The following is a 25799-nucleotide window of genomic DNA, read 5'->3' as shown; positions in this document are numbered from 1 at the left end:
ATCTTTTACATAAATATGTTACTGTCTCCAAAATTCTTTTCAACTTAGTGTATCATTTTCCTTCCAAAGGGTAAATTGCTTTCTGATTGGTACCTATGGTAAAACAACTAGATTTGAGGATGAGGAGAGAGCAAGAGATGTCATGCTCAACTTCAGCAAGGATTTGAATACTGGCTACCCCATTCTTGTATCTAGCTTGGGATATTATGGTCTTGATTGCTGGAGAGATTTTTAAAAGAAGACTGACTAGATAAGGTGATTCACAGGTAAGAGGGCAGCTCCAGAGAGGTCTAATAGCAGACTGTGAGTATCTATGAGGAGGTATCAAGAGCACAAAGCCAGACTTCAGAGCAGCATATATGACAAGAGAATGGGAGACAGATAATTTATGTTGAAATGAGAGATTCAGACAGGATGCAGAAAAACCCACTTTCATCATAAGGACAGTCAAGCACCTCAACAGGTTGCCCAAAGAGGTTGTGCCATCCTTGGGGGCTTTTAAAATCTAAATGGATAATGTCCTGAGCAATGTGATCTTCTCTCATAGCCAGCCCTTTTTAGAATTAATGTCTTCCTGAAATCCCTTCCAGCCTGAATTTTGATCCTAAAACATCAAGAGCCCCATGCCAAGGCCAATTTTATTCTGTTTTACTTTCCCATCCTTTCTAAACATACATTTCAATTGATAGTTATTAAGTTCATTTTCTGCCATACCATTTCAAAGTTCATATAGCAAGTTCTATTCATGTTGGATTAGAGACTGTGCTTATTATTTGGCAAGAATCTATGAGGCAATGTGCAATATGTTGTAGGTCACCATTGTTTTCACAGTGCATTGGAGAAACAGTAAAATTTAGGAGAGAGTGTAATTCAATCAAGAGTAGGTTTCTGCATGTAAATAGGAAGAATCATCTAGGAAAAATCCAACTGAGTATGAAGTAACAGCTCTTCAGAATAGTATTGGAAATTAACAACAAATCATAAATCAAATATGAATAAAGAAATTCTGTTAATATTAAGAAGCATAGATAGTACATAGAAAACCACAGAGAAGTACAAACCAGAGATACAGTTCCTCAGACATGAAGAGCTGCTTAAACCCCTTCTCCTTCTAATTCATTCAAACTGTAAATTTAAAGTTAACTTCACTTCCCTACAAGGCAGAACCAAGCAGATACATGTGGGGCTTTGCTTTTTGTATTACTGTTTTATTATTTAAAACTGCCCTGAAGAAACAAAGAATGTAACTGTTCCTTTAAACAGTTTTGACTATGTGAATACCAATGGAAAATGTTACTTAAGAGTTCTTATTAAGTGATTAGTTTTTCCTTTATATTTTTATAGGACCTTCAAAATGACAATATAGATTTAGTATTATAGGTGCTCATAAACCATTAAGAACAACACAAATATCTTCTTTACAAATTGGAAGGTAGAAGGCCCTGAAAAATAATTCAGGTTTGAATGTGAGGAAGTAAATTTATGCAAATTGCTGTCAGTCATCTATGTATTCATTTCACTAGCAAAACAACATTATAAATGATCTCTAGCCAACAGTTCTTCATTTGAAGGCATGTGATGCAAATATTTATTCAAAGCAGAAAATCACTTAAGGATAAGCACAAGTCTTACCACGCCAATAGAAAAGTAGTTATTGATGATGTTGTAAGGCACTGGGTCTCCTTTCTCATCTTTATCATTGGGTATTACTTCAAATTTCCACCTGTCCAGTAAAATCTCTGAGCTATTCTCAATGTCTTTTAAGATCTTCATCAAATTCTCACCTTCATACCCTAGCAAAACATAAAACCAGTTACTTCATCAAGCATAATAAAGTTTCATTACATTTTCTTTCTCTTTCTAGATGGCTGGAACAGGACTCTGAGCAACCTGATCAAATTGAAGATGCCCCTGCTCATTGCAGGGAGTGTTGGACTACTTAACTAACCTTTAAAGATTCCTTCCACCTCAAAATATTCTATGATTCTATGACTGGAAAAATGAAAGCAATGCATATAAGGCCTTAAAAGTAGGATTGTGCTTGAAGTATTGACAATTTTCCAGCACTTGTCATTAAAAGAAGTACAAATACAAAGCTAATTAGCTTGTAAATTTAGAATAATTCTACAGATTTCAGTGGACATCAAATTTGTGATGAAGAAAATAATTAGGTCTTCAAAATTTGCCAATTTCTTGAATTTTCCAAATTATCCATAATGCTAAGAAAATGGTTTTGATGAGAAATTAATCTTAATATTTAAATTCCTTTGATTTCAAAATTTATGGAAAAGACACATATTGCTATTTGCCTGACAAGACACTGAACAGTTAAAAGCTACCTACTAATTTTCATGGATTGTTTCAACCTGGTTTAGCACAACAAATCCAAAATTTCAAATCCATAGCTGATAGTTTTATCAACAAAAGTAACATTTTTGCTTATTTCAACAGTTTCTTCATGAGCCTCATTCTGCTTTGTAGAGAGAATTTAGCTGGAAATAAGAACCCACATGACATCACTAAACTGAGTAGAAAACATGTTTATGCACTCATGAGTATATACAACATACATGTGCATGAAGAAAAACTGGGAGTTTTACTAAGTGACATTATCAACTCTGAAAATTATTCAGAACAAATGACTTTGTAATAGGTAGCTAAGATCTGGGGATTCAGTCCTTCTTCAAAGCAGAAAAAACAAGATTCCTATTCAAGCAATATATACTGCCAGTGTTATTAACAGCTTTAGAAGGGCAAGCCACTCAAAAACCCACTGCTGGTGTATTTGTTTATGGTTGCCTAGCACACATTTGCTAGTTACTGCTAATCACCACATGATAGCAGCATGCACAATTCCATTTCTCTTCCTTCTTGAGATCACTCACCAGCAGTTTACTTTCTGGAATCCCTGTTTCCTCTCCCATCTATGCAAGTTCCAGAAAATCTGTATTATAGTATTGTTTACCACAAAGCAACCAGGCAAAGAATGATGAAACCCAGAGTATTTCCCTAATTTTTTTTCTACTTTAGTGCAAATGGAATTACTTAAGATACAGAACATAAATAAAAGTGAAGGTCCAGGTGAAGGGACAGGTCTCAACTAGTGTAATTAAATGTTCTCATGGTTGAGCCTCCTTAGAATAGCAGATTTGACTAGTGACTTCCTATGACCTCTATTCTGTGGCTCTATGAAAAATTCAGAAAGTTAAGCAAGGTTGATTGAAATGGGTTTTTTCTCATTTGTTTTCCTTTTTTCCCCTGAAGATTATGAGAATGCAAACAATCAACAGTTGTGACAGAGAAAATAAAGGAGGTTCTCAAATTATTTGACAGAACATTATGGTTAACGAAGTGCTATAGCATGAAAACTACTGAGAATTTGCTAAAGTCTATCTTGCAACAAGGCAGACATTTGGAAAGGAAACTGATGAGACAGAAGAAGTAAGATATCTGCAAAGGCTGAGAAGTTCCAAATAAAACAACCAAGTTCCAAATACAAAACATCTCAACTGAAACAACCAAGATCTGGAATAGACCTGGCTACAAGCCCATAAATTGAGGTGCTTTCAACACAGACTGAATCTTGTCTAAGATTTTTTTCCTTGTGTATCTTTAAGTTACCCTGGAATACAGATTATGAATAGGGTTTTTTGGAGGGGCTGAGAGTAAGTCTCCATATATCCAGGAAAGGATGCTAAGGGTATTAAAGGTTTGATTTTCTAAATATTCTTCTTTCAGCATTCTTTGCCTTCTCATTTTCTGATAAAGAATACCACACCACTTATTGTCTGGAAACCTCTGTAGGAAAACAGAAAGGGAGTGGATCAAAGGACCTAGTCCAAGGCTGAGACATGTTTTCCATTTAATATTTTTAAAGATTAAAAAAGATTAAACCACTCCTAACTCATTATTAGATGTTTTCAGCAACCCTTTCAGAACAGCCCCAATTAAAACCCATTTAAGCCTGCTCCCTTTACAAGGTATTGATTGAAGCAATAACTGCAATGCAGATGGTAAAAGCCAACCAAACAGCTATACACTACTCTCATTACACCTTGGAACGTTTTTGGTGTCAGCAGAAGCTACAAACTAGGTAAGAAGTGTGATTGCAACCTTTAATATCTTACATATCTATAAAACAATTACAAACTGATCATTCCAAAAATACAAAAGGTGATAATGGCTCTTTATGAAAACAAATTCAAATGTAGAGGTTGATGCAAAAAGTTTTTTTCTTTTAATTCCATACTAAATTGCATTTTCATCTGTGTTTACCTCCTCCCCATCTCAGACACCTTGCTAAATCATTGCCAGTCCCAAGAGGCAGGATAGCAACCGGAGGATGCTTAATCAAGTTCGCTTTCTCTGTGAATAAAGAAGGAAAAAAACACAACTAAGGAACAAAAATTATCTAATTGCATGGTATTATATAACTGTGCTAGTTTTTGTTTCAGTGAAAGACTTGCTTTGTATATGAAATCATGCTGTCTGCTCCACAATGAGCATTTCACCAAACCAGTCTATTCTGTAGCCCCTTCTCCACTCAATATTCAATCCTTAATCCTAATTTACTCATTCATTATCATAAGGATTTTGTAATCCTAATTGACTCCTTTGTTGTCATAAGGACTTTGTAAATCATAGATATGAAAAACATTCATAAACAATGACACTCAAGATCTTTCCAAGACTGAATATGGTGTTCTCACTCTAGTTCTCAGCTCTTCCATTCCCAGCTGTGAATACAGAAGACTAATAGTTAAGGGCATGATAATGAGGTGAACCTTCTACTTTTTCACCTGGGTGACAAAACTTGTGTTAAGATGTGTATTCACCTGGATTTGTGTCTACACCTGAGCACCACTACCAAGAAGTCATTGGAACTAACACAAGACCTTAGCTGGGTTTGCCCATCAGGAATTAAACCTGCTATTCAACAGGAGCACTGACCTGTCTGATAAAGTCATTAAGAAGCAGTTTTGTATTTATTAAAGAATGTTTTGAAATGAATGAATTTATAGCATCTTTTCAGTCTTTACTGGCATTTTTGTAGCACTGTAAGCCCAAGGATCTTTTCAAAATCTGATGAGAAAACCCTTGTCAAGAAATACAGCCTTTCTGAAAACTGGAACATGCATTTCAAATATATAATCTGTCAAATTTTCCATTTAATGTGAATGAACAGTATGTCTAGTTTAAAAGTTATACTCAAACAGTGTTTTTGTTTATAGAATTATGCACAATTTTCAGCAATAATCACCAGGAGTTTATCTACACAATAGATGTAGCAAGGAAATCTATATATATATATATCAATATTTTAGAAAGATTAATGGGAATCTTTCAGAGAATGTAATATTTAATAGAGTAATTTAAAAAAAAAATTAAAGTTTCAAACTGGTAAGTTTTTTTTACCTTTTGCTTATTTTTTCTTTCTTTTCTTTTTGTTAACTTACTTTTTTGTTGCTGTGCCCTGAGCTAAAGCTCTTTGTATATCAGGAGATCAGGGAAGACCAAATTAGAAAGTGTTTAGAAACAGGTGTAGCCTTATATATGATATGCTAAAGTGCTTTTGCTCCCTAAAAGGCAGCATCAAAAATATATTTTCTTCACATATGAAAAAAAGATGGCTCCTGGATCCCCCAAGTAATTTCTTAGTTCCATACCACAAAAAATGCTGCAGAACATAGTATGTTATTGAAAGAGAAAATAACTGTATGACATTTTAGACCTCATGAAAAAGGTGATGACACAATTAACAGCTGCAAAACTTAGTTTCTTCCAAGTCTAGGAAATGCATTTGATGTTTATGTTCATCAATTTATGGCTCTGAAAGCTGTTTGAGAGTTACTTGCAGGAGCTTGCATTTGCAAAAAACCTCTTTCTAACCAAGATTAGAAATATTCCTTTGCTATCATTCCTTCATGACATCAAGTTTACTTTTCAGTGAACTTTTAAAGGTTTTCTGGTCCCCCGCAAAGCACACACTTTTAAACACTTTAGTTGAAACTTGAGTTTTTGATGTCTCTTGATCCACTTCCTAATTTCCAGTGTAATACATGCCCATTATTTTTCTTTACAGCCTAACACCAAATAAATGATCATGTGATGTGGAAGACATTCTCCTTAATAATCTTTGAGAAGATTAAGTCTCTTAAGTCTGCAATAACTCCTGAGCCTTCCTTATGGAAGACTGCAAAGAGGACTTTGCAGACAAGTGACTGAAAGAACTCCAAAACTGAACTCTCTCTTAATACATTATCTTCATTACGAGATTATACAGTAGAATCAAAAATTTGATAACTAAAGAAAGCAAGTGAGCTAAATTAAATTGTCTTAAAATTAGCAAGTAAGATTTGATTCAATTGGGGAATAGACTTCGAACTGAAATTAAAATAGATTAATTCAAATTTCTTGCTTTCAGGAAATCCAGAAATGCTGAAGTTGCCTAGAGATTTTAAATAACTTTTGCAATTTGAGTACCCTTAAAAATAGTCATGTCCCAAACTAACACATTTCAAAAATTTAAATAAACAAGCTGTTGTTTGAAATAGCTGCATCCATGCATTAGTATATAAGGAAGACCATTAAACTGAAAACCATGAGGCAAGCAAAACTGTGTAAAGGCTATAGATTACCTATGCAATCCAAAATCCAGCCTACTGTTCCATCTCCACCACATGCTAGTACTCTGAACTCAGCAACATCTCGGAAAAAATTTAACCTAAAACGAGTAAATGAAGATACCCAATTACGATCAACATAATTGTGCATTATGTAAACGTGTTATGGCTTAAGACGTTTTATTTAATAGTAAATAGCAAATGATCACTTAAAATAAAAAGTACTTCTGCATATGTATTCATTTTTCAGACAAATACAATCAAACATTATCAGTATTATCTGAACAATTTCAAACTAAATTAATAACTCAAGGGTTATTATGGTATACTAACACTAGAAAAAATTTGGACCTGGTGGTTAGTCCAATCTTTGACTTCAAATCTCGTTTCAAACTACTGTCAGAAAACATTCTCTGTTCACTTAGTTGTAAATGGATAGGGAGTCTCTCAAGACAGAAAAGTCTAAGCTGTCTAAATGTATTAGCCATAATATTTGTTTGTGAAGTTCTTTCTATAAAGCTATATGAAAACTTCGTATTTCTGGTAGAACACTGGTACATTTTAAGCTGAATGTTCTGTGGTTGGTAAAAATAACTTTGCATCATAGTTTGATACAAAATAAGAGAGTATCAGATTGAAGGCCCTCATTCCATCATTCTAAAAACCATATTTTAAAAGAAAAATATCTTTGGCAATATTTGCCTGGCTATTTTTGCTTCCATATCCATCAAGTGAATATCACCACCTCCTCATCCACTTTATAACAATGTTGCATAATGCTGGAAAGTGAGGATATATTAAAACAATGCTAAGGTGCAATATTTTAATTTAAAAGCATCAGTTCAGGATAGGTTTTGACACATGCTGAAAACAGTCCTTACACATAAACTGTCCCTAGATAAAAATGTTCCAGTAATTTTGTTGCATTACTATGTATGTATGTATATGTTCATTCAAATATATTATACTCAATAGTGTTACAGGTATCTTAAATGGATATTCTATATTCTAGAGACCAGATCTGATACCCAGTTTGCAATCTCCTAATAAATACACAACTGATATATTTTACACAAATTCTTGAACACAAATAAATAAAGACAATAGCTTGCAAGTGTTTAACTCCAACTGTTTCCCATATGAAATTGTAATGCTGCAGGGAGAATGCAGTTTCTGTCCACAGAAAGTTCTAAAATTCTTTTGGATCTCTCTATAAAATCAAGAGCACATGAAAAATTACAGAGTAAAAAAGAAAGAATGGGAGAAGGAAATGAAAAACACAAAGAAGTTATGTATATGAAGAAGTTATGTATTATGTAGAAGATGACAGGACTTCTTGTTCTATTAGTTTTTGACCAGAATTTCAATTTTTGCCAAGTTTCATAGAATTAAGCCCATCACATGTCCCACCCCCTGTAATTTTCTTTGCTCAGAAGAACTCTTAAGCAATTTCAAGTGCAAATATAATGCCTGAAGGATGCTTACTTGTCCTGCATTAAAGGCTGCCTTGCCCTTCTCACCCCTTCCACGTTCAACTTCACACATCTGCAGGAGAAGTGCTGTAGGATCTCCAAAATGTCATGTGCCAAATCTGACTGGGTCCACGTGGGGAACACATCTAACAGGCACATGTGCTGAAAGATCCTCTGAGGGGCAAGGGCAGGCACTGAGATGTGCCCACAGGTGTGCATGTCCATCCCTTCCCAAGGCCTGGCACAGTGACAAACACCTCCTGCCACCAGAATTCCCACTCCAAGCCAAGGTGTTGGGTTGGCAGAGAGTCACCAGGTGCAATTACATTGCCTCCTATACTGAGAACATTTAGTCTTAATTTAAAGTCAAATTATAGCTCACAGAAGTATTTAAGCACTTCTACCTCATGCAGCAGATATGGAAAAGAAAGTCTGGATAGAACCAACACCAAAACAACACCAAAAGCACAGGGTTGATTTTAACATTACTCCAGACTGGCAGAATATAGACCTAAACCTCTGTCTCTTTTTATAAACAAGCTTCTTCACCATATGGACATCAAACGTTCTTTTTGTTTTGACTGTACAGTTAATCTTCATCAAAAATGTGTAACTTTAAAAAAAGTGGGGTACTGAAAAATCTGGCAAAATCATATTGTCAAAAAACATTTTCAACAAGCTGCATTTGTATTTCCCTTGGAGCTTTGTATATTCACAGATAGTGAATTTTCCAAGCAAAGTACAGCATTAAATTCACCTAACTTTTTCTTTTTATAAATAAAAAAAAATATACATACATTATATAAAAATCTAACACATGAAATACATAAAAATAATGCATGTTACAGTGTATATTTGCATATACAAATGCAGCGTATATAAATATACTATAGCAGATATAAATATTTATAAAATCAAATTAATTTATAAAATTAAATATAGTTATATAATTATATATGTAAATAAATCTTTGAATTAGAAATTGAATTAGAATGTGCAGCCTACATTAGGAGTTGGGAAGGGAACACAGTTTTCTCTTTTATAAGGTTTCATTCAGACTCAGTAAGTGTTACAATTGTAAAGAAAGAATTTGACACATTTCTTTATAGACCTTTAGGGAGAAAGTCGGTATTGCTTACCAAGAAAACTGTACTCAATTAGTGTTTTAACAGCACCTGTTACTTTTTATCTGCTATTTTTCACATGGTTTGAAAAGAATTTTTTAAGAAAACTGCTGGAGAAGAATTTAGTAAAAGTGGTTTAAAGTGAAACTAAAAAAAATGGAAGTCATTGTAAAGATTTTGTAACCTAAATTAAAAGACCAGAATAGAAAATTTAATCCTATTTTCTTGGAAAAATCTGAAACATTGAAGGTGATCAACACCAGACTAATTTTATTTTATTTTGCCAGAAACAAAGATTCAAAGGCAGTTATTTCTGCTGAGAAATCAGTGATTTCCACCTGAAAGAGGGCAACTGTTTCAGCTACCTATATTACTCTAATTCAGTTTTTCATAATCACCTCGTCAAATCCATAGGAATGCAGGGAATCTATTTATGAACAAAATACCAATGCTAGGGGAATCAACTATTTGATTTTGAATAATGCAGTTAATTGATTTATGCACGGGTAGAAAACATACACATTCTTATAGAACTGTTTAGAGAAGTACCTTATTTATTTTATCTTATTTAATTAATTTAATTTACTCACAGTAATGAAAACATAAATTTCGATATTTTCTATTTAGTTACCTGCATATGACTTCTTCTGCTCTTATACCTAAAAGCAGTGCACTATGCAGAATTTCAGGTAATCAGCCACACAAGATGGCATAACAGCAATGCATGAAATCACTCAGCATGCTTCACTCACAGTGGAAGCAAAACTTAAGACTGCCCACAGCCCAAAAGAATAATCCACTTGTGGATCTCTGAATAAGTTTCAGGTGCCAACATCACAGATGTCATAAAAGGAAAAATATTGTTAAAACATCTGCTTAAAATACATCTCTAAATTCAAGATTTAAGTTTCATATGTAAAGACTTGGTGAATTCTAAATACTACTGATTTGTGGTGTAAAAAATTAATTTTTTATCATTAGAATATAACCAACACACCATTGCTGGCTTTGCCATTCTATGCCAAAAATATAATTCTTCCAAGAAAATATGGATTAGATTCAGTATTTTCTTCAGAGGAAAATAACTATGTAGTTATTATCTTCTAAAAATTCTTGGTGTATATACTTTCCTAGAATACTCTGGGTAGTCCAAATGTCCAACAGCAAAGAAATGCTCTAGCAAACAATTAAAATAATTTGGGAAAATAGTGTAATTTTCCAAACAGGCCTATTTTTCTGTGAAAGTAAAAAAGCCCAAGTACTGTAGATTCCCTACTAAATTACAGTGTATATTGTAGGGATACAGCTTTGCTGTCTTGGGCATCTTTAAAGTGGGCAGAATTTAAGATTCAGTAGGACCTGTTGAGGCAAATTTGCAGCTAGAATTAAAAAAAAAAAAAATAGATGCTCTCCAAATTAAATGCTTATGGAAGTTACAAAGAAATACGGCTTTTGTGGATGCAATTTCTATAATAGAGTATAAAAATACCATAAATTAGACATTTTAAATAATAGAACTATAGAGAACAGAGGCCTTTTCAGAGGGACAAAGGCTTTGTGAAACGCTGACCTCTCTACAGAGTCCTGTGGCTCTGTGGCTCAACTGCTATTCATCCTGCTATTATTTACCTCTCTGTGAGGTGAACAATAACTGAATTTCAGATTCTTCAAGATCATTAAATCCACAATAACAGTTGTTGTCAGATGTAGAAGACTCCTAGAGAGATATAACAACAAAACAGGGAAACTCTTTTCATGGCAAAAAACACAGGTGCTGGGCACAAATTACACAATGCATCAGCCCAGCAATTTTCACGTCACTGTGTTAACTGTGCCAGTCTGGAACTGTGGAGTACCTTTTATGCCTGTGTTCAGCTGCAGAGCTTACAAGGTTTTTCCAGCTCACTCATATCCCTCTACTGCCAATTAAAGAATGTCTAAACCGTTAATTACTATACCCATGTTTAAAGTATACTGTTGCCTCCATTGCTGGAAAGGAATCAGTGCAAGAGTTGATGCCATGAGGTTTATTTGCATCATGTACATATTTTTATACAGACTATGTACATCATGTATCTTGACATAAATTGCTCCAAAAACCCTAGCTCAGGCAGGCAAAGAAGCTGCAACAAATGTCATTGCTGCTGTTCCTGCACTTCTCTGTGTTCCATCCCATCTATTATGAAAGTAGGCAACACATCCACTCCAGTAACTGTACATTGAGGCCGTGATACTAAAATCCATAGTCAACTTGTTCAAAATATTTTTCTGTTGTCCTGCCATATGCCAGCATAGTTATAGAAAAATTCAGAGTAAATGGTATGAGGAAAGGTGGGGGGTTTTTGTGCTTTCAGTGGGTTGTGTTTTGGTTAAAGTATTTTTGTTGTTATTTTAGAGTCCTTTACTACAACACATTTCTCTGCAAGATCATGGTTATCCCACTAAAGAGGTAGAACAACAGACATAGCAACTGAGCTGCTGACCATTAAAAAAACCCCAAACAGCAATTTCAGCCCCCTCCTTAGATTTATGATTTTCTTAGTCTCCTAGTTCTCTTTTCTTTCTCTCTGCCAATTGAAAATGGGATACTTAGATTTTTGACAAAAATGAACTGGAAATATCAATTCATGTCAGCCACAGATCTTTGGAACTCAAGTTAAAAAACTTGTGAATGTTATCTTCTTGCTTGATGACAGTAGTCCATGAGAAAAATACCATCAGAAATTAAAAACATTAACTTATGGGTTAAAGCAGACAGGTTGATTCTAACAAAAAAAATGCAAATTCTTAGCTAATACTATAAACATTCTCTTGTTTGAGTAAACATGGCTGAAAATACTACTTGAAGGGGAAAACTAATCTTAATATAGTCTCAACTAAAATGCACTACAGTGATCATAAATGCTTTAAAATAAATATACATTATATTTATTCCTTTCTACTAAATAACTTACTGGGATGAAGAAATACACTTCTGCTTTTCTCTGTGCTTTACAGTACCCAAATCTGTTCCATTTTGATCTAAATTTCACATGTAAACTGAGAACATTAAATAAACATAAAATTTGGACTGACAATCCAGTATAACTGGCATTATGGAGATGGATGAATGAGTGGACAGATGGATGAATGAGCAGGTTTTATTAGGCAACTCAGCCCTCACAGAAAACAAGTACTGGTAAGTGAAATACCAGAGTTTATTCAACTTCTAGCTTAAGGGCCAAATTATATGCAGCCTACAAAGTATTGCCAGGGGCAAGAAGTGATGGCAGGAGACAAACTGGAAATTTAGGACTAATCATTTAGGTGAAATGAATAAAAAATATACCAAAACAAGCAGTGACTGTTTGAAATTTAATTAGAATTTTCTTCAAAGTGACTCTGAACTGAAACTACTTCGATTTCTAATAGCAAGCAAAATTGAAAATACTTTCTAAAAAATGCTTCCCTGGTTCAAAAGACTAATGTTTAAATTGCTTCAGTGCAGGGTTTCAGCTTGAACTTAACACTGCCCTCTTGTGCCTCTACCTTAAAATGTATTTTCCTTCACAGCCAGATTCATGAAAACTAAGACAGAACTGCAGTCAGATTATTTTTTTAAATTCCAAAGAAATAAGGTGACTATGAACAAAAATATATATTTTTTTTTAAATCATCCTCTCAATTTCTAGCACATTTCTATTATACAGTATGTAAAACAATAATGTTTACTAGTTTTGTCTCAGTTAATTCTTGTAGTCTACTTATTCTTTGAACTAAGAGTACTTCAATTTTCAACATGTGTCAAGAATAGCATGAATTCAACAAACTTCCTTGAGCAATAAAAGCAGCACTAGCATTCAGATACAAGACGATTACAGGAATGAAATAAATCATGCCAGTCATTATTTCCATTTTTTGAGCTGCTTTTGCACCATTCAGCAGGTTAACATTAGCCACTCTGCAGTTCATGATATCTTAACTTCTAAAATGATTGAGCACAATTTGCTTTTCACTTTCATCAAAGTTATACACATCTACATGTCTAAACAAATAAAAAATGCAAACATTAAAAAGAAAAGTATTCAAACACCAGTGTAAATTTCATGTCAGTGAGCATATACCCCCTAATATCCTTCTGCCACTCCTTTCACTGATGGAAAATTTTGTAAAATGTATCAGTGACATATGTAAATAGCACCCAGTACATACAAAATAACATACAGAGCACGTATTTAGTGTTGCTCTGTCTAATTTTCTTCTACCAAAGCACCCACTACTTAAACAGGAGACAATACCAGGTTGCAAAGGTTGGTGTTTGATACGCTGTAATTCTCCTGTCTCCTCACGAATGCAAATTAAGAAGAATCAAGGAGGAAGCACATTAAGGGACTGCAATGCCAGCTGGTTCAGAGAACACTCCCATCCACATTTAAAGTCACTGCCAGCACAATCTAGCCTGGCCAGTCGTTTTCCAACCACTACATTTCCAAGATTATGTAAGTGATAAGAAGTGTGCAGTCACCAATACACTACAGACACCCATGACGTGCACATATGTGTTTTTGTAAAAGAAATTAATGTCTTGCTGGTCAGTCTTTGAGGCCACTGACATCTGCAACACAAGTAACCCCCAAGAACTCGGGTTGCTGAAATGGAAGCTAAAGCTGCAAACAGAATTAAGTTTATCCCACAGTTCTTGCAGAAAAATGCAGGGTTTTCAGCAAAACATTTGAGACACAGCCTTATTTGTACAGGTAAACAAACAATACCTATACATTTCTGCAGCCATTTAGAGAACTGCAGTGTTGATACATTCCAAACATGCTATATGTACTTCAGTCTGTTCATTTGATTATACAGTATTTTATTAAATGAGTTCCTGGTAATAATATTAACTGTAGACTTACCCTGGCATTGGTCCATTTCCAGAAAGACTATAAACTTGACGAGGATTTAAAAGGTACTGAAATTTTCTATAAATTCTGAAGAGGTAAGAGAGACAAGGAGAAAATATTTACTTACATGTTTGGAATTTTTTAACAACATTTCAAATGAAAGAATTAAAGAAGTTAGAACATACTATAATTATTTGAACTGCAGGATCTCATTTACACAAAAAGTCAAATACTTCAACACAGCAATTATAATTCATACATAGAGTGTATTGTGGGGTATAAAGTTGAGACAGAAGTACTACAAGCTATTTACAATTCAAATGCTGTGTATAGACAGAAACAAAATACGATAAAGAGCTATAATTACACAAGAAAAGGTGAGTCAAAAAAGCATTTTGGAAAGCATATTGATTTGTATTAAAGTAACTCCATGGCAAAGGACAGATTTCTTCCTGAAATTTATTGCAAACACAGAATTACAAGTATAATTAATTGCAGAAGCTAATTGGCTTTGCCACCCACCAAAAATGTCTGCATAGGCTGAAAAACATTCTGAAAGAAAACCTGTGGTCGACTGCATTTCCTCAGGATTACATTTGAATTGGAAGAAAATGAAAAATATTTAAAGCATTGTTTTACTAAATTACACTTTTTAAAAATTACCTGAATAATTGGAAGCAATTTATTGATATAGCATGACAAGCACTGCCCTATCCCACATACCACATGGGACAACATTTGATGTCCTACCCTCAGAAATTATTTCTTCAAAAGTAATTTAGTAAATTTAAAAATTTGAGTTTACTTGTCCTGAAAGTATGACAAGAGATTTTGTTTCTTCATTATAAATATTAGAAATTTAATTTCTGGAATTGACTGGAATGCAGTAGTGATTTTCTTCTCACACAGAAACAAGACAGCACACAAAAGAGCTGGAGTTCAGAATAAATAAATATACACCTGGGACCTACCATAATAGTTTAAATTATAAACCCATGTTTCTTGGTTTTAATTTTAATGTTTATGTCCTTAAGCTAATTAATATCTTAATGTTTTTAAGAAAGTTTTTATTTTTCCAATGAAATATTGTTTCTTTTCTTTATAATCTCCTAAATAAAACAGAAGCATTGTAAGATCTGAATTCTAGGTTAAAATGTCCACGTTTTCAAATACAGCACAATAAAACTGTCTAGACACAATCTATGTGCACATTCAGGGATTTTTTTTTGTATTTTTTTCTTAATAGAAATGCATAATTTATCAGGGTACTGGAGAGCAAGTGTGTAAAAATACTGAATACAAATTCATAATTATCTGTAAAATTGCCAAATTTGAATATTTTCTTAACTTCTCAAGTATTTACTCATATCAGCTTCATAAAGCATTTTATTTACACTCACACAATATACTCCTGATGCCATTCCTGACAGATAAAGTCAGTATAAAATGACTAGTTTCATTTCACAAGTATGCACACATCATTGTTGATGGCTGTGATGATGATTAAATCAGACTTTTGACAATGGATTTACAACACAATATACATATTCCCATTTTACAAATGTAAAAGGAGTTTTCTAGTTAGTATGTGTGATTTGTTTCTCAGATGTGTAGAATTTAATCTGGTCAAGAGTGATGCTAATTTAATTTGTGTAGCTGACCATAACAAGTTCACGAACAATATTTTTACAAAGTCCCAAAGTTCTAAGAGTTATTTTCCTCAAGTTTGGTGCTACAAAACATACTAGCCATTACCTGCACTCACAGTGCTGTTATCAAGTAACAGTGAAATGTTATAAAAGCTTTCTTAATGAAGAGGAGGTTAGGTTTTTCTACTCAGAAGTCTGACTGCAATAATGATTAGATTACACTGAATTGTACTTGACTCAGTGCACACCATTCATGGTTACCAGTTGAACATCAGTACCTGCTAATCACTCCATAATGACTCACTGCAAATGACACATCAAGCTTTAAGTTATTAAACATATTTATGTATTCTAGGCTGTGTAAAATTCATAAATTCGTGTCTCATTTCTATTCATACATTCTCAAAAAAAAAAAAAAAAAAAAAAAAAAAAAAAAAAAAAAAAAAAAAAGAGAAAGTTAGAAACTGTCTGTAAATGTTTCCTTCACACTCAGCTGTACTCAGACCTAACAGGGTGGCACGGGGAAGGCAAGGAAATGGACAGTAACTCAGCCTTCCAGTTTTACATCTACAGTATCAAACAGAGGCACTGATGTGGCTCTGAATGCCTTGCTTCCACATGTGAGGAAGGAACTGGATGTGGTTTCCTTGTGACTGGAGATTTGTGCTGACAAGGCCATGAGGTGGTGAGTGGGAAACGCCCCAGAAGACATCTTTGTGATGAAATGCAATTTCATGAATGAAGCTATTTTACGAAATCACCACTTGTCAACAAACAGCTGTGCTTCTGTAACTACTTTTGGGGTTATTCTGTGATCTGGAAAACTAAAAAGATTCAATTTAAAACACAAATCCACAGAGGAGTTTCTTCATTGTAATTTTTCTTTTTATTTAAATCATGCCCATGATCTCACATAAACCTCAAAATACTCTGCTAGCATAACTGAGGAGGCAGAAAATTATCTCAGGAGTAGCCAAAGGAGATGGCATCATCTTTAAACAACTTGAGTGCTGAAGAAAATACTCTTGAGTGCACTTTGGGCTGAGTTAGATAAAGCTGTCTTCTGCAGAAAAGAGAGAATAAATGGCCAGAATCTAGCTAGCAATTCAAATCTGGCAATAAAGTTGATTGCACTGTGGAAAAAGCTGGCCATGGCAATGCCTTCTGCCACAACTGGGGGACACATCTTCAGTCCTCTAGGGGCTATTAAAGATGTGGTTAATATGGGTTTAATTTAACCCTGAAGTCAGACAAGGAGGAAGCCAAGGACTCCTCACTAAAATAAAAAACGCTAGTTATCTTCTCTACCAGATGCACAATATTTGAAAAAGATAATTTGAAACTGCTTTTACATTTTGTCTCAATTCTAAATGAAAGCTCAGGAAGACAGATTAGTCAGAGGGGAGGAGGGAAGAGCTACTATGAACCCAAGTTATTTGAAAACAGCAAAGGTTAAAGATATCATCAACCTGTATTGCACAGACACTGATCGTGGAGTCAGCAGGAAAAGTCAGTGCACGGAAGCTGATCTCCAGTGCATCCAACAGCACATTTGTCAAGGAAACAATTGTGTAAACTCACCCTCTGGTCAGGCAAATAAACTGGAAAATGGGGAAGTGGAAATCAAAGTAATGAGTACGGTAAAACAACAGCATGATTTAGAAGGACTCTTACGTGAGAAACATTGCCCTGAACAACAGCCTTTAGAAGCACTACATGCTTGCTGTGTATTCTTTCTCTTGAAAGAAACTATTTTGTGAATGGTGTGCTACATACATACATACTACACACAGCTTGTTAAAAACTGTTGCCGTGATTAATCAGATCATAAATGCAGACCCCCCAAACCAATAGCCCTAGAATGAAATGGATGTTCTTCATTTTTCTGGATGAAATTAACTGCACCTGCCCATTTCATGCACAACCACTGAAAATATCTTACAGTGTGATATAGCCTGAGGAATCCATTTGCCTGGATTTGATGAACTCCTATTCAGTCTCATGCTCAGTTAAAATCCATTTGTAATACAGAAAAGCCTTAAATTCATCAGCTTTAATTCTATGTTTCTACTTTCGTCTTAATAAACATTGACTTATATTTTTATCCTATTATAAACATATGTATTTGTTAAACAAAACCACTCAAGTCCAAATAACTGTAAATACACTTGAGTTTCACATGATGGGCAATTATTAACCTCCTAATTGAGAAGAAAATATAATGGGGCTATTGTCATAATTCTTTATTTTTCAATTACATCTTAAAGTCATCGCACTTGTCCTTAAAACAGAAACCTATTCTGGAAGAATATTCAGGAAGAACATATTTATCAGTACACATTCTGAAAAAACTGAATTTCTGACAATGAAAGTTTAAAAATTTATTGATAAGATACAGTTGCAGAGAACGTATTTTTTGTGTTCTTCTACTACATATCTATTTGTTTCCCACCATCCCTTTGTTTGAACATTTAAGAACTAAAACTAAAGAACCAAGCTTTTTTTCTACCTTTAAGTGATCCTCAGTTCTTTTCTTTTGCATTTGAGAGATTTGAAAAAAATTACAAAATACAAGAGGAAACAACCATATATTACTGGGATGTGCATTTATTCAACTGGTTTTGAGTTGGATGCATACACTCTCTCCAAGAATAAAGTCAATGAAATGGGCTGGGTTACCATAAAGTAAGGCATAAAATCTCATGTAGGGAACTGTGGGAACACTGGAGTCTTGACAATCTGCAATAACATTTCTGTGTTCAATGAAAGTCAATCAGAAATCTTATTTTCATTCATCACGACCTTTCAACTACAGAGAATCCTAAGTAAAGCCTGAGGAATAGTTTTCAGTAGAAGATTTTCTTTATCTGAATGAATCAAGATAATGAAATTCTGATCTACAAAAATTAGACAATTATGGGTTTGTTTTGCTTTCTTTCTTTTTCCTTCACTGCTGGGGAAAAAAAAATCTTACTTTTGTTACAGTGTCTCCTCTAGTCTCACCCTCTCAGCACCTGACCAGATTACAAAATTGCTTCAATCAAAAAGCCTGACTTGAATGCCATTTACTTAAAAGTTGGACTCGATGATCCCTGTGGGTCCCTTCTAACTGAGAAGAAATCTGTGAATCACCATAACTGTGCATTTTGCAAAGCAATTTGTCTTGAAATGTCCTGTGATTTTTGCTTTCCACAATATCTAACTGCCACAAAATTGGAGGATAGGGATTATATGGAAATCTCTTTCTGGTTACTGACTGTAAAGGAGACAGATAAAACCCTGGAAAACTAAAAAATATTCAATAATATTTCTCCTGAAAATGTTTTCATCACTTAAATTGAATATTCAAACTACAATGCACTCTTAACATCCTTATTTTATATTTTTGCTACTGGAGTTGATATGAAACATTAACACTTACAAAATGGAGTGCAAACCCCTTGTCAACAAACAGTCCATATGTGGACCTTTTTTAACCTTTTTGAATCTGGCTTTAGATCTAACTGTGAGATATTATCTCCTAATGGTGAATGACCTGAGATATGTTTACATGACTATGTAGCTGACCTTTTGATGTGCTTCTCTTAAAACAGAAATATTAAGTGTGACCCTGACACATTAGTATGCAATTTAACATTTTGTGTGTGTGTGGTATCAAAGCCAATTTAAGAGGTTCTTACAATTCACTATACTCAGCTGCTAGTGCCTGCCCTCATGCTATACTCTTAATTGTGTAGTGACACTTGTGGATAATGGTGCTAGTGAATGAAATGCATATAGGGCATGCATTTTTAAAATTCAAATAATTCCTGTGATCTGTTTGGCCTCAGTAACAGTTTCATTGACATAAACTGAGAAGTGTTTGACTGTAATACATGAAGGGGAATAGGATCTTGAGATGGGGATCTGATTTTAAACTTGCTTTTACTCTGGAGAATATCTAACATTAAATGACATCCCTAATGCATTAAGCCCATTCAGATAGCAACGCTTGAGACCAATTATGAGCTGGGAACTGAAAGCTGTGAAACAGCATTTCATTAAATTGTTTCTAGGCTATAACTAACTGTGTAAGTGCAGCTCTCTAACCTGCCTCTCACCTACGTAATTGTAGACTGGGTTTCTCATCTACTCACTCCATATTGGTACTATAAAAAGTTAAGCTGAGTGCTGGTGCAGATTACCTTCCACAAGCCCCCTGACTGCACAGCACACCAGGGCTGCCTCACACTGCCACTGTGGCTGAAACATGAAAACTCAGGATGGCTCACACTGTTCTGTTACAATTGCAGAGACATGCTCTTGAAAACGATTAGAATTAATCTTTAAGACAATTAATTGCCTTTGACACACCTATCTGATATCTAGGTATACAAGTCCAGAGGTTACATAATCAGCTCTCAAGTGATAACCAGTTCTCTCAGAGGCCTTTGCACACAGTTTTGGTTAATGCTCCTTAACTCTAAGAACTACCCCAACAACTATGCAGGATTTTGTCCCCTTTGACAGTTTACTTTTAGGGGCACAGGAAGTTGTGATCTAAGGGAGGCAGAGTGGAGGAAGTAGGGAAAGCTGACCCATTGTAGTTTACTTGCTTGGTTCCAGGCTTTAGAACAGCACAGCATCCCTCCTTTTTTCCCTCTCATTACCCATATCACCAGTATCCACAGATGTCCCCTTCAGACAGATCCTGGCCAAGAGACCAGCATCTTTTTCAAGACTTGAAATTACAGCAATGGTGATATGACACGAACTACCATGGCAACATGAAGTTACAGACAGGGTGAACTAGGCTATAAAAATTTAGGGAATTATGGGATGATCAGAAATGGCTGTATTGTTAGCATTTGGAATCCTGAAGCATGCTCTGAAAAGTCTGTTTAGTGGACAATTAATTCCTGCCTGAGTAGAAGGAGAATGCTCCTTACCTCTGCTTTATGTGGCCTCTGCTACATTAACACTTAAACTAATAAACTCAGATATTTTTTATTTAAATCAATGTTATTACTGATGTGTAAAATTAATATGTCTTTAAGTTTGTGGGATTGGACTCTAATAATTCAACTGGATTTTTTGCATGCTTCCTATCTATGGAAATCAAAAGGTTTCTTTGAAGAAAATCTTATGAAGAAGCTTGAGAGCCTCTACTACTAAGCCTTTAAAAGGCAAATCATACATTAGCAAATGGAAGACTACTTCTAATTTAAACTACTGGCCTGCCTGTATAATCATTACATAAGATTAAAAGAAAATTGTTAGCACTTTTAAGTTTTAATACAAGATATGGCAACTCACATCTTCATGTAAATCACACAAATACATGCATGACTATAGCTACTTTTTTTTTATTTGAAACAAAACTATTCTATATAGAACTTATTTTAAACTGGAGAATTTATGGGTATAGGGATATAGGATGTTCAACTGTGAAGAATAACAATTCAAAATTTTGGATATTTTTTCCTCATGTACACATTTTTAAAACTAATTTTTTTAAACATTTCACAGACCAGAATCAAGAAAGAGAGGAAAAAAAAGAAAATGAAAAAAGCCCTTACCTTTCTCCTTGTTTCCCACCACTTTTAGGATTGACAAAAACTAAAAGTGGATGAGTGCCTGGAACTGGAGTGATCTAAAAGAAGGGAATAACACAGCCACTCATTAATGCTGTGTGTTGCATTCATTTTTTCCTATAGTAGACAGAAAACAAAAAGCTTAATGCAAACTCTATGTTATGCTATGTAATCCAGCTGGAAGCAATACCATAATTTGCAATAATCCTCACTTCATTAATTTGCCAGAAATTGCAAGTGACTCCTTTAATGCTGTCTGCTTTACAGCTTTGTTACCATTTTAACCAATAATGCCACTGAAATATTGAGCTATATACACATATAACCTATCTCTCTCTATATAGATATATGTGTGCATCCATATATATATATATATATATATATATACACACACACACACCATCAGTAGAGAAGAAAACCCTAAATGCAAATTATGCATTAATTAATTTGAGAGTAATTTCCTTAAAAAAAAAAAAAAAAAAAAAAAGGAAAAGAAAAAAAGCTTAAAAGAAACTGTATTTTGGGGTGAGAAATGATATATAGTATTATATAATATGAAGGTCAACTATAAATATATAAATATATGGTATATTGAACTTAATAGATTTTTTTAAAATTATGTCAATTAATACCTTCAATATTTGATATAATATGAAATCAGACACTTTTTAAAATGTGGCAACCATTAATAACATTAAGGAATTCCTTTAAGCACCTGAGAAAGCTGAAAAATGTAAGAAAGTAGAGGAGCAATCATAAGAAAGAAGGCAAGTCTGAGGGAAAGAATGATGAGGAGAAGGAATGAAACAAAGACTTCTACCATAATTTTTTTAAAAATTCCTTTTGTGGAAAGTTTTTCACATTTACATTAATATTTAGCTCTACAAACTAATACCTTTATTCTAAGTAATAGGATTAGTCAGTATTTTCAGATACTCTGAGATGTGTGTGTTCGTTGCCTTTACTCCAAACACTTGAACATAAAAAAATAATATCACATGATCTCTGATACAGGTCTTTAAACCATGAACTGTTCACATTTAGAAGTATCACTTTTAGACATATATCAATTCCAAAATGTTTGGAAGTATATTAAGAGCCCAAAGTCAACATCTCCAAAGTCAACAATAACAACTTCAGAGATTGAGCTTGGACAATGTCTGTTTAAAAATGATACATTGAAAGGCCTTGCTCAAAATCCATACTCATAATTTCTGAAATAACAAAATTTGAAGACTTTATGTAGTGTAATTTAAGTCAGAACCTGAGAAACATCATAGCTAAGGATTTTTACAGACATACTATAAATAAATGCATACAATCCTACAGGCATCTAAAAGCACTTTTCTTTTAGTAGGAAATGTTAAGCACTAGTGTATCAACTCTACTCATTATTTCACAAAACAACAGAATCAAGTCTGTAAAAATGCATACAAAAATAAAGGGGAAGTCCACAAATTCAGTGGTATTAAACTTAGCATAAAACCAACTCAGTATCACCTGGTGCAGTAGAGTGCTGCACGTTGAAACATACATCAAATTGCAGAATACAGTGAAGTTTGTCATATATTTAATTTTTACCTACTGTTTTAATCAATTTTAGTTATTTAGCCAATTCCCATGGTGTTTATTCCTGTGAACTAAGTGTAAACCAATGGTGCTCATTGTGACAGAGATGGAATACCTACTGAAATCCCTTAGGACGCAGGTTAATTAATGAGACTCATCCTAAGGTTATACATGATCTATTACTTCCTCTAATTAGAAATAATAATCCTGATCATTATGCTGGTTAGCTAGAAAGAAGCAAGATGAATGTGCTTAACTATGATGAATTGTCTTTAAGTCGTGCAGACCTCCACTGCCACTAAGTTATCTGCTCACTCTGTCTGATGGAAAGAAGGTTTGGGCTTGATCTTTTTCTCAACAAAAGCTAAGTGATGTACTTTCCTATTTCAAGTCTTTTATTTTAAGACTGAATGAGATTGTTTCAAGTAGAAGGCTTTGGATCATCAAAAAAAAAAATTAAAAAAAAAAAAAACCAAACCAACCCCCCCCCCCCCAAAAAAAAAACAAACAACAAAAAACCTAATAACTAGTCTGAATCCCACTCGGTTCAAAAATAAATTTTAATTAAATTTTTACAGCTTTTCCAAATTACTTTTCCAAATAACATACGGTATTTTTATATAATGAAAAGCAACTAAAGATTCAGACTAAATTAGTGAACATTTTCAAGCCCTAATCTAGCACGATGTAAAGGCAATCTTCACAGTGTTGTAGGACAAGTGACTTAAAGTAAAAAGGTAAAAGAAAAAAAGGGGTGGAGCACATATATAGTTCCTCCCATACTGAAAACAGAGGTCTAATAGCAGTAGTAAGAAGATCTTTGCTTTGTTACCTTGGAACTTAGATCATAAACAAATCCAATTAACATACTGATTAAGTTTTCTGAAATAAAACCTTTGCTTACTGAAGATCTTGTTAAACTGAGACCATGCCAGCAGAATCAGAGTATTAGAAACAGAGTAGCATGCCAGATATGGGAGAATTAGAGTAGTATACTTTGATCAGATACAGAATGTTTTCTCCAGACCATCTTTGGGCAAAATAATAACATTAATTACCAGTTATATTTATAGTATCTTACATCTTTGTGAGAATAGTTGAAAAATTACACAATCTGTGAGGAAGAAAAGCACTAACATTCTCATTGATCCCATCCTTTCAGTAAGACAGCCTTCAAGGTCCACTCAGCCTTCACAATAATTACATTCAAAACAGGTCATTATTTTTAATGCCAATCAAAAATTAAATATTTGATGCTAAGATGGGTTCCTACTATACAAAACCAATTTAATCCATCCGTGAAAAACAAAGACCACAGTATAATCAGGAAATTAGGGCCCTAACTGCAGAATTATTTCTAATGTTATCACCATGATTACTAGTACTGTGTCATACACTATATTACAAATGTGTCATTACAAAACACCAAGCACTTCAAAACACACCTCAAATCTATTCAACAATAATTCCACCATCTTTGTCCCCCCTCTCTTCTTCTCCATCTCTAGCAGTAATAAAGAAAAGCAAGGATGAAACCTAGGCTTTTGATTCATCTTGGAAAGAGAAGATAGAACACAAGCTTTGGATCACACTACAAAACTCAGGGGAAATCTTATGACCTGAAAGCAGAACACATAATAATTTTAGGTTTTGTGTTGAAGAGTCCATGGTGTTAAAAGCTACTGTTTTGAGTAGACCAAGTATATCCTAGGCATGGTATCACTTGAGTGGGATATAGAGACAAAAAATAGCTGAAAACAGACTATGAGTATAAGTAATCTCATGCTTGGAGTAAACACAAAATTCATAATGATGCATGGTGCTGCAATTGAAAGGAGATGTCAAAGACACTCCTCTGTCTAGAATACTTTGTCTCATTGGAATTGTGTGGATACCACCCAAAAGATAGAAAACACTGTGTTTTCCCTTTAGCACAAATTTATGTATCACATTGTGACTGATGACAAGTGACACAATGAGCTTTCTTTCAATTAAGCTAGTATTTCTTGCTTCATGTTTTGTCACAGACAATCTGGATAGCAAGGACACCTGTGAAAATGATAAGTACAGGAAAAGATTTTTGAAAGCCATGGATAATCATTGCTCTAATATACAACTATACCATCAATGGAGTAGCCAAGTGACTGGATAGGCTTTAGGGTTTGTTTTTCAGGTCTTTTCCAGTTTTTTCAGGTTTGTTTTTTTTTTTTTTCCTCTTCTTTGAGTTGTCATTACAAGAATATTTGACTAATCTAAAATACAAAACAATACAATAAGCCTTCATATCCTGACACAACAAGATGAAATAATTATGAGGCATAAGGTAATTGATATATGGTAATGGAATCTTTACTGAAGCCCAATTGCAACATATCAAAGATAGAGAGAACAGACAACTGTGCATATTAAATGTTTATCACATTGTTATCATGATGATAATTTAACTCCTGAGGAAACAAAGCAGCAGCATCCTTCATATGAACATTGATTTCACTCAAAACTATGCATATCTCAAGGGAAAGAAGTCAGCAGTTCAGGCATGCTTCTAAGTCACCACCCTTAAATAATGTTAGCTCATCACACACATGAGTTTTTCTTCCAAGGAGAAAAACTTCCATTTTTATTATAGATATTGGTAGTAATGAAAACATGTTGCTTCTCACCATTGTTAATGTTGTTATGTCAAATAGCCTACTCAGAAATATCTGGACAAATAACACTTTTGAAGTTTACTCCATCCATTAAATAACAGGTCCAAATGAGAATAGTTAACAGTTATCAGGACACACTTAGATTAATAATGTAAATTTATACAACACTGCATGACAGATACCAAAACTAGTTGAGCTTCACCCCATGACAGAAGTGTTTTAGAGCTAGTCTTCCCCTTAATGTCATAGGAAATCCTAACC

At 34.1% G+C, this 25799-nt stretch overlaps 1 protein-coding gene across 4 annotated transcripts in view; it reads right to left on the bottom strand.

Annotated features, from left to right (window-relative positions):
• DGKB (diacylglycerol kinase beta) overlaps positions 1-25799 on the bottom strand; it is a 382002-nt gene that overhangs the window by 193193 nt on the left and 163010 nt on the right. For all 4 annotated transcript variants that reach the window (XM_056485300.1, XM_056485298.1, XM_056485299.1 and 1 more), the window contains 5 exons: positions 21304-21377; positions 14109-14183; positions 6639-6724; positions 4276-4365; positions 1633-1793 (listed from right to left, as the gene is read on the bottom strand). In XM_056485300.1, coding sequence (XP_056341275.1) covers positions 1633-1793; positions 4276-4365; positions 6639-6724; positions 14109-14183; positions 21304-21377 — 486 coding nt within the window. The remainder of the gene's footprint in view (positions 1-1632; positions 1794-4275; positions 4366-6638; positions 6725-14108; positions 14184-21303; positions 21378-25799) is intronic.

Source organism: Oenanthe melanoleuca, chromosome 2 (assembly GCF_029582105.1).
Source record: "Oenanthe melanoleuca isolate GR-GAL-2019-014 chromosome 2, OMel1.0, whole genome shotgun sequence".
Lineage (NCBI taxonomy): Eukaryota > Metazoa > Chordata > Aves > Passeriformes > Muscicapidae > Oenanthe > Oenanthe melanoleuca.
The sequence above is the reverse complement of the archived record's forward strand: the minus strand, read 5'-3'. Positions and strand labels throughout refer to the sequence as shown.